A 9,774-nucleotide genomic window follows, 5' to 3' on the forward strand; every position below is an offset into this window, starting at 1 on the left:
AAAAAAAGTTATTTACTTATATTATATATATAAAATGTTTTATACGCACACAGTGAGAGAGAAAACGAATGTAGCAAAATATTAACTATTATTAATCTAGGTGATAAGTATACAGGCATTCATTGTACTATTCTTTCAACTTTTCTGTAAGTTTGGAAAAGTTTGTAATAAAAAAGTTGAAAAAATTATATCTGTATGTTGTTCTTAAAATATTATGTGAAGATAAACATTATCTTTTCATTTAGTTTCTTCAGCTGAGTATATTACTGGCTACTTTTGCATACTGTATAATTGTTTCTTTAAAAAAAAAAATTATTTTGTTTTGCCCTGTTGTCTCCCAAGAAGGATTAGTCACACGATCAATTTACAACCAATCATGGCCAAGTTCACTGCAGGAATCGTCTTTATAGGTTCATTTGCACACTCTCTAATAAGGAGTTTTATCACCATGAATTTTTTGTTTCCTCCGATGTGCTCTTTTACTGTTCCTCTTAAGTTTCTTCTTATGGCAAATGTTGCCTTTAACATTTTTCTTGGCTGCTTGTTTTTTCATCCACTGCTTAATGATAGGATTGTGTGGGCTGGCACAGATTCTTCTGTGCTTATCGTGAAGGCTGCCAAAAACAGAAGAAAAAAAAGTCACTGATAGAAAGTACAAGTAAAAACTTAGTGACTTATAGGCAGTTCCTAATTTTAGACAATATATTCCTAGAACCTGAATCCTAAAACTGAGCACCACAAGGTTGAATCTTAACTTTACTATGCTGATGCCTGTGGTTCCTCAGGTATCAGCAGAAAGTATTAAAAGGAGTTGAAACTGGAGGACGGGGGAGGTGGAGGGCGGAGGAGGAGTAGGGGAGGGGAAAGAGGGAAACGAAGAGAAAACAATTCTTTCTCCCCCAAGCGTCATCCAATAAAACCAATCCATGCCTCACTGCCTCTCTCAGACATATTCTCCTCGGTTTTTCTAGATCCTCTCAGCTAGGTGCCCTGTTTTTCCCTTTGAGTCTCCATGGCACTGATTCTCTCTCTTGTGGCACGGAGCTTACTTTGTCTTTTATTGGAACGCTTGTCTTAAACTCTTTCCTTTCACTGTGGCGTTACACTCCTTGAGGGAGGAATAGTCTGGAAGTGTCTTGAAAGGCCGCGTTCACAGTAGAATTCGGTCATGAGTTGTAGATATGAAGTGAAAATTGTTCAAAATAAGAACAATCTGGTTTTGTTTTCAATGAAACGAAAATATTCTAAGCTTTTGTTAATATTTTAATGCAGTATAGACCTATACCACATCTCAGAATTTGTCTTTTCATTTTTCTGTATGAAAATTTGATGTTGGAGACTCTTAGAGCACAATTCACAATTTCTAGTAACTAGACGAATTTCTTGTTACGAAAGATATTGTGACTTTTAATTCCCCCTTAGGTGCCATCCAGTTTTCATTAAAGGCCAGAAATCCTGCTGGCTTGACATATACAATATTTCTATGTCTGGATAAACTGAAACCCCTGACCCTGTTATTTGGGGGAGAAAAAAAGCAGAGAGATAGAGAGTAGGCTGCCATTTCTCCAAATGACCCAGAGGAATCATAAGCTAATGTGGGGACTGTTGAAATGGAAGGAAAAGTTGGGAAAGGTTTGAATAAGCTTAAGCATAATAAAGCCAGCATGTGGGAATGTTAGTTTGAAAGAAGTGAGGCATCTTAATAGGAGAATAATACATTCTCTGTGTTAGATTCAGAGGTCTTCAAAAGAAAAATTACTTCGCACTGTGGCCAGTTGGTTTGCCATTAGCTATTGCAGGAGAAAACTTGGCTGTAGCAATGTGGGGGGGCGGGGGGGGGGGGGGAAGGCAAAAGAGTTGAAGCTCCTACACTTTCCGAAGGACTAACACTCTCTCCTTCCTGGTGGTGTCAATAAGATCCTGAGCAGACATCTAGTGCAGAAAGACTCCCCTGGCATCCAGATAAATCCAGAAGTTACACAGGGGAGAACAAGAACTCCACTCCATTACTCCCTGGGGAGTGAAGGGCTTCTGGGAGGGGCGCTGGCTCTGGGACTGAGGGGAGAGCTGGGCGGGGGGACAGAGACAGAGGACCCAGAGAGGCGAAGAACTGTAGGAAAATGGGCAACAGCTACCATATGGGACCTTCTAAAAGTCCTACCTAGTGTGACCTCAACCACTCGATGTAAATGAGGGAGAAAAATCTGCTACCAGAACACAGCTACCAAATCCAACATGCTATGATGTTTTAAAATCCTAAAGTTTAAAAACTGCTTAAACCTCCACTTGCATCCCATGTGTACTCCACTGGGATAAAAAAAGATGAGGTAATGCCAGGCAAGGAAGCTGATTCCACACTCCTTGCCCCAACTCCATAGTATTGGGGTGGGCACCAACTCACCCCACTGTGAATTTCTAGGTTGGGAGTTAGACTCTAAGAAACCATAAGGCTGATCTGATTCTTTTACAAGAGGGTAGCTGATCCAGTGGACAGCGAGATCAATTTACAAACTTATACTCGAATAAAGTAAATATTTTTAGATCCAGGTGATTGGCTTCATCATTTCCCTTTAATTAAAATTGAGTCCTTATTAAAATAAAGACTCATGTTTTTTATCATATTTTCCCTTGTTAAAGTGAGGACTGACATCATTTCTGTTCTTATATCTTTTAGATTTCTATCTCATACCTGCTTTTCCCAAAGAAACTTCTCTGAAAATCTTGTTACTGATAGTGTCCCCTGATAATCTCCAGCATCTGTCTCCTACTGTTATATGCATACAGAAAATTCCTGTGGTTCTTTCCCTATGCCTTCCTGGAAGTCCCATAGGAGCCCTTACAAACTCTGAAGTTGTCTTTAGACTGAGGTTGACATATGCCAATGAGGTGAAAGGAATTGAAAATTAAGAAGTTGCTGTTATTGAGAGTAGCCAGAGCAGCCTTGGGCAGATTAAAGTCAGCTAGGTAGATAGACCTGCCAAAAATACCCAGATATTTCTAATCTTCCAGGGCATTGTCTATCCATGAACTGCCTATGAATTTTCACTCTCCAACTGCTACCAGCACTGTTTATTAAAACACAACTAATAGATTTATGGCCAGGCCATAAAACTCCCTCCATATACTAAGGGAGTTTTTCAAAGAAGTTGGGAACTTGAAGCAGCCCTCAGGAGGCACTTCATTAGCATTTCCTGGATCACTATAGAACACACTGGTCCCTAGTGACTAAAACACCTGAGCTGATGGGTCCAGCGTGGTGGCTGGAACCGAGGAGAGAGGCTGAAAGAGTACTCACCCCTCTCCCTTCTCTTGCACAGACACTTCATGCTTATTAAAATTTGGGCCAGAATTGCTTTCTGCCACACATCTACTCCCAAGTATGATTTAAAAATGTTTTAGATCTAAGATCTTTTTCAGGATCTTATTAAACCTATGGACCTTCTCTCCAGAAGAATGTTCACACATTCATACTGACAAATGTCAGTGACTTCACAGCCCCCTGACCTGAAGGAAGTCTATCTGGACATCTTATAGACTCTTTTCTCTGAACTCCTAAGATCCTTGGAGCAGTGTTTCGCAAAGTTGGGCAATAGATGGATTCTTTTGGAAGGGGAAAAAAATGTATCTTAAATTTCAGAAAATGGTCTGCAGGACCCAGCTTCATAGACTCTCCTAGAGACTCTAGAAGGCAGAATCTAGTCTGTCACTGCTGCACCCCCAGCACATAGAATGGTGTTTGCTACAAAATCATTAATCAATAAATATTTGTTGAATCCATTGAATAAATAAGGAGGTTCCCCAGTGACTCAGGAACTCAGGCATAAGCAATGGATCTATTTGTAGCTCAAAGAAGGGAACACCAAATGGCTTGTTGGTGACACCGGGAGACATAAGTGGTGTTAAAACCAGCATACCAAGGAGATGCCTAATATGCTGTTGTCATGAATTGAAGGTGCCAGATGCAATGAAGTTTTGGGAGAGCATGTTATGGTCAGTCTCACCATCACTTTTGAGAGAGCTTGGAAATGTACAGGGTACTGAAGGAAGAGATCTGGACTCGCATCCCATTTCTGCCATTCACTTGCTGTATTTCACCAGGTAAACTTTGTAACCTCCTCAGTCACATCCTTCTTTTGTGTGACATTGAGGTAATTAATGCCTTCCTCGCAGCACTGTTGTCAGCATCCAGATTTGCTAAATACCAATGCATTTCATGTTTCAAAGTCTCTGTGGAGATGTTAAGTACATTAAGTCTAAAGTTTTTAATAACTGAGCCAGAAGTGGAGGTACGACGGGTGAGAGGGGTTACCAGAAGCCAAAAGCCCAGAATTGATAGCAAAGAAGGGCATTTGTTCTTGTTTGCATGTAGCACTGTGACAGGTATGACATCTCTACACTTCTTGTTTGCATGTAGCACTGTGACAGGTGTGACATCTCTACACTTCTGTTTGAGACTTATGTACACTCCTAATAAATTCAGGGACTAAAAATGATAGCAACTCACACACTTGCCTGGAAAATGTTACAGTTAAAACCATGAAATAGAGCAGAGTCACCACCTGTTTTTATTTTTGTGCCACCCCCCCCCCCACCTCCCGCCACACACACACACACTCAGAATGTCCCTTGCTTTGCTTAGGAAAGTTTGTGCTCCTTGTTCAGTGACCGAAGGCATTTGGCCCTAATCACAGCACTACAGTGAGGGGAGCCGAGGGCTAGTGTAAGACTCAGCGTGGGGGTGGGGAGTGGGGGTGGATTGTGTTCACTCCAGGGAGCCTGGGGCAGAAAAGATGGAATATTTCCTCTCCCCTCCCTTGTTTAAGTGATTATTTGTATGTTGTGTATCAGACAAAGCCTCTCCAGCCAATTGTTCATTAGCCGAGAAATGGTCACTGCACAGGGTTAGACTTTGCTGCTGAAGAGCACTCACATGACAGCAGCCAAGTCACAATCCCCATCAGCTCTCTGAATGCGACAAGTAGTCACTCTTTCCAGAAGCCTTCTGGAAATATGACGTGAAACCTCAGTGCAACAGCTGGAGGCAATGGGAAGTATGGCTGAAAGAGGAAAAGAAAAAAAATGTTAAATCTTACAGTGTAGAGAACAATGGCCTGGTTCTCACCTTAAAGACTCCTGAAAAACAGAATGTTAATCCATCTGAGCAAGGGGCAAACATGCACTGAGGGCTTCGTGTGAGCAAACCTGGGGCAGAACATGCTCTACCTTCCAGAACTAACACTGTATTGGGGGGAGATAAAATTAAGTACAAGCAAAGACATAGGACAAGTGAAGAGATGAAAAAATGCCGCAGACAACAATGTTAGTGGAGTTTCAGACGGACATGATAGAAGATGAAAGAAGTGAGGTTGACAACAGTTCAGAGGACAGTGACCGCAGGGGGCCCTGGAGCCGGTTTCAAAGTTTCCCACTTGGGAAGGACCCGGCTGAACCTTGAAGGATTTGGATGGGCAGAGAAAAATAGAGACTTATCCAGACTAAAGGAAGTACATGGTTAAGTGTTCCAAGATGGGGAAAAGCAAGGGGCATTCAAAGTGTAGAGAGAAATAGACCACTTTGAATTGAGTAGCCAGGAAGGTAAGTGATGGGGCATATGGCTCAAAAGATGGACTGAGGTCACACACTGAGGCCTTGAATGTCAATCTAAAAAGGTTTAGCTTTTATGCAATGGGGACCATAAAGATTTGAGAGAGGAGAAGGGTTTTAGGAAAAGCTATCTTGCAGTGATAAGCTCCCTTTTAGGCTGGAGTGACTGGGGCAAGAGGTCAAGCTAGGAGGGACTTATGTTACCCAGCACAAATATAAAAGGAACTCTAATCCCCAACTGAAATCTGTATCTGTATATTCCTACCTGCCACTTGCACAAGGTATTCTCTTATGTTTCCCATTCCATCAGGTAGGTAGTAAATTAAAAAATATATTTTTTAGAATTACAGCCAAGAAGCCATAGGTAGCAGCCTGATAATAACAGACAGAAGTTAGCCCCTGACCGAGGGGTTAAAATAAATGGTTAGTGTCAGCTCTAAGCAATAGTGGTACTTGCACTTGGGATGGGGGAAAGTCTCTGTGTTCATGCTTTGCCCATATGGAAACATCAGGCTTACTTGCTGTGGAGTACAGAAGGACCTGAACATCAAATTAAGAATGCCTATGTGACTCTTTCTGTCTCCATTCATCCATTCACTTATCTGTTTAATTATTCAACAAACACTTATTGAGCAGTTAAAATGTTCCGGGAATAATGCTAGTCACTGGGGGATACAAAAATAAAACAAAGGCCCGTGTCCTCAAGAAGCTAATGTAGAGGAGACAGATTTGGAACTAAATGCTTAGGAAACAACCCCCCTGGACCACTATCACTGAACTTCTGGAATTCTGTCCTTCTGAAAGGCTTCCACAAGTCATCAAGATGGGTGTACGGCTGTTCGCTATAGCCAAACATTAGAGACCATCTGAATGTCTACCAGAGTGAGATAAATCATGGTACGTCTAAATGGAATAAAGGATGAAATAGACGTATATACACTAACATATATGAATTCCATAATTGAGAAAAGCAAGTTTCAGTATGAGAACTATAAATGATCCCATTTTTATAAAAATGAATGTACACATATACAAAGAGGAAAAGATGTGGAAATATATATGCCCAAAATTATAAGCAAAGACTACTTCTAGAAAGGGGGCACTTTTTCAACTAGCATGCAACACTTGTACTTTTTTAAAACTTCCAGTACTATGAAGATCCAAAACAAGTTTTATAGAAAATCAGATAATTAGAGAACTCCACCTAGGGAAAATAGGGTAGGCATCAAAGAATGTGAAGTTTGGACTCAGTTTCAAAGGAGGAGTCAGAATTCCCCTTACTGAGAGGGGGAGTGAGACATTCCAAGTAGAAGGAACAGCAACTCCAGAGCCCCGGGTAGAAGAGGATAAGAATGCTTGGTTAGAGTATTTACCTCACAGAATCTAACTCATGGAAGTCTAACTCATGGAACCTGGTATCTTGGACCAGGGCAAGTCTTCTCTGGCAAGTCTTCTCTTGTCAACAATGGTACAAGGAGGAAGCTCTGCACCGACTTCCTGTTTGGTCCAGGGCCTAGGAGTAATGCCTTGACCTTGGTTTTGGAGCCTCAGGGAGGATATGTATAAAATTCACTGGAGCTCTTCCTCTCCACTTTCCTCTCCTGTCCCACCTGCCCTGACCAGCTCAATGCTGCTCCATTTGGAACAGAATCTCTACTTGAGATATAAACCAATAACAACCTAGCTTCAGCCTAGTATATGTATATTTTTAATCTCAGGAAATTAGAATATACATACACTCTCCAAGTATACATTAATTATATATTTACATAAAGTCTTTTACAAAATGTATGTCATCAATAACTTCTAAACCATGCATTTAAATTAATAGATGTAGTTGCAATATACCCACACAAGTGATACAAAGTGCTCAGCCTCTTTTCTGTTCCAACTTAACTGTCATGTGAGTCTGCAGCAGCCCAAATAAGGAAAATGTTTACATTTCCCAGTGCAAGCTATTTCATGCCACAAGGATCTCCCTCATTTCTCTCAATGTAGATAGACCCAGTAAGGATTTCATTTTCTTATGCATATAAGGAGTGTGTGTAGAGGCACACCCAAATACCACACAATCACATTTGCTAGAATATGAAAACCATCATTTGTTCAGCAAATATGCATTGAGTGTCCATGATGCCAGGCCCCGAACGCAGCATTAGAAATGTTGAAATAAACGAGGCATCGTTTCTGCCTTTGCAGTGTTTAATAATCCAGTGAGAGGCAGGCAAATAAATAAATAATCACAACACAGCAAAATAAGTGTTAACAGAGACATGTTCAAAGTGTGATGGGATTATAAATGAAAGACACATTTTGAATGATTCTGTTTATATGAAATGTCCAGAATAGACAAATTCAGAGACAGAAAGTAGATCAGTTGTTGCCAGGGACTGGGGTAGGAAGGAATGGGAAGTGACCGCTAACAGATACGAGGTCTCTTTGGGGTGACGAAATGTGCTAGAATTAGAGAGCGGTGATGATTGTACAATTCTGTGACTATACTAAAAACCACTAAATTTTATATTTAAAAATGGTGTGTGAATATTTCAACTTTTAAAAAAGTACTGTAGGAGAACAGAGCACTGGTTATCTTTACATTTGTTAATATATTTATTTCCTAAAACCAATATATTTTTTTTTAGTTATGCTGTGCTGCCTATTCTCCAAGTCAAACTATTTTAATATCCCCCAAAAGATTTGGGGTTTATTCATCCATTCATTCATTTACCCCTCTTACAATATAAGAATTACTATGTGAATTCTTATAGAGTGAATCACTATCTATATCTTTGAATTCTTATATGTGAATCACAAGGCTAGAACCTGGAGGTAGAAAGATGAAGAGTTACTAGCTTCAAAGAGCTAATAAAAGAGCTACACAGACCACTGCTATTAGCTGCGACCCAGGTAATTATAAAATAGGCAATGGACATTCAGAAGCATAGTGGGGATTAAGAATCATAGGCAAACCTGTTTAGAAATTTGAATTACCTGAGTGCTGACATCAATTCAAAGAATAGTTTTAAGCCAGAAAGGCACCCAGGACCTATATGTACTTAGTAAACTGGTACACATTTCTCAGATACAAAGGTAGGATGGGCTCACTTCAAGATTACTTGACCTAAATCAGATTAACTGGAGGCAGTTAAAGGAGAGGCAGACCAGCATTTATTACACGTTGACAGATGTGACTGGTGCCCTCATGAGGGAGCTGGAAATATAAAAGGCCAGAAATGGTAGAATCCTTTGAAGACTGCTGGAGGAGTCAGGCAGTGCAAGATGTTTTCAGCGCGGTTTGGACTAGGACAACGGTTAGATTCTTTTAGATAACATCGCCCCCTAGAGGTTTTCTCATGCAGTCTTCAGTCAGAATATTTCCATTTTTAAAGAAGGGTCAGCAACTTCCTCTGATTTCCACGTACAAGAGATTTAGGAGTGAAAAACAGGATTAGGTGACATTTCTCTTGCATTTACATAGTTTTTATTCATGTAATATTTTTACTTGTTTGTAGAAGCAAGCTGATAAGAAATTAGGAAAACTAAGCCTTCCTCAAGACTACCCTGGTGCCCCCATTACATAAAGCCAGGAACACCAAGGGAAAGAACCTGCTTTTATTCCAAAACAGGAGTTCACACATAGACCTGTCTGATGGAGAAGGGTTCCCTGGAAGGAAACATGTGAAAATTATTGCAAATAAGAAAGAAGTCTTGCAGAGGGGACTTGATAAAGCAGGAGGACCCAGAGGTATAAACAAACAGGGATCTGAGGTTTGTTGTGAGGCTTTTGCATCTTCACCCTCAGCCCTTTCCTTAACCCCTCCAGAGATGCCCCTTTGCTTTGGGGAGTGCCTTCTTGAGTGTTTCAGCCCAACAGCTCCCCCTGTGAGTCTCCTTTGAAAGGTGATTTATGAGAGCAGCACCTGCTGGCCTAAGGTCAGCCGTTTAGAGGAAGAAGGAGACCACAAGAGGGTAGGGAGCGGGTCAATAGCAGCTGCCCAGCAAAGGCATCGTAGAGCTGCCTCTAGGGAGGTGGAGCAGCCTCCCTATCCTGTCAGACCACCTTCCCTCAGATTCTTAGAGGGAAAGGACTCTTTTCTAGGACCCATAATTTAAGCATTATCAAGAATGTTTGGATTGGGGGACCCTAGTGAAAACCTACAATGACTGCTA

The 9,774-nt window shown here is 41.0% G+C and overlaps 1 protein-coding gene across 1 annotated transcript in view; it reads right to left on the reverse strand.

Moving 5' to 3' along the window:
• Positions 1-203: 203 nt before the first annotated feature.
• Positions 204-9,774, reverse strand: part of CCL28 (C-C motif chemokine ligand 28) — a 19,848-nt gene continuing 10,277 nt past the window's right edge. Inside the window, exons 3-4 of the mRNA XM_011373889.2 lie at positions 4,931-5,057; positions 204-614 (exon numbers count right to left, since the gene is read on the reverse strand). Of these exons, the coding sequence (XP_011372191.1) occupies positions 428-614; positions 4,931-5,057 (314 nt within the window). The 3' untranslated portion in view covers positions 204-427. The remainder of the gene's footprint in view (positions 615-4,930; positions 5,058-9,774) is intronic.

Source organism: Pteropus vampyrus, unplaced genomic scaffold (assembly GCF_000151845.1).
Source record: "Pteropus vampyrus isolate Shadow unplaced genomic scaffold, Pvam_2.0 Scaffold234, whole genome shotgun sequence".
Lineage (NCBI taxonomy): Eukaryota > Metazoa > Chordata > Mammalia > Chiroptera > Pteropodidae > Pteropus > Pteropus vampyrus.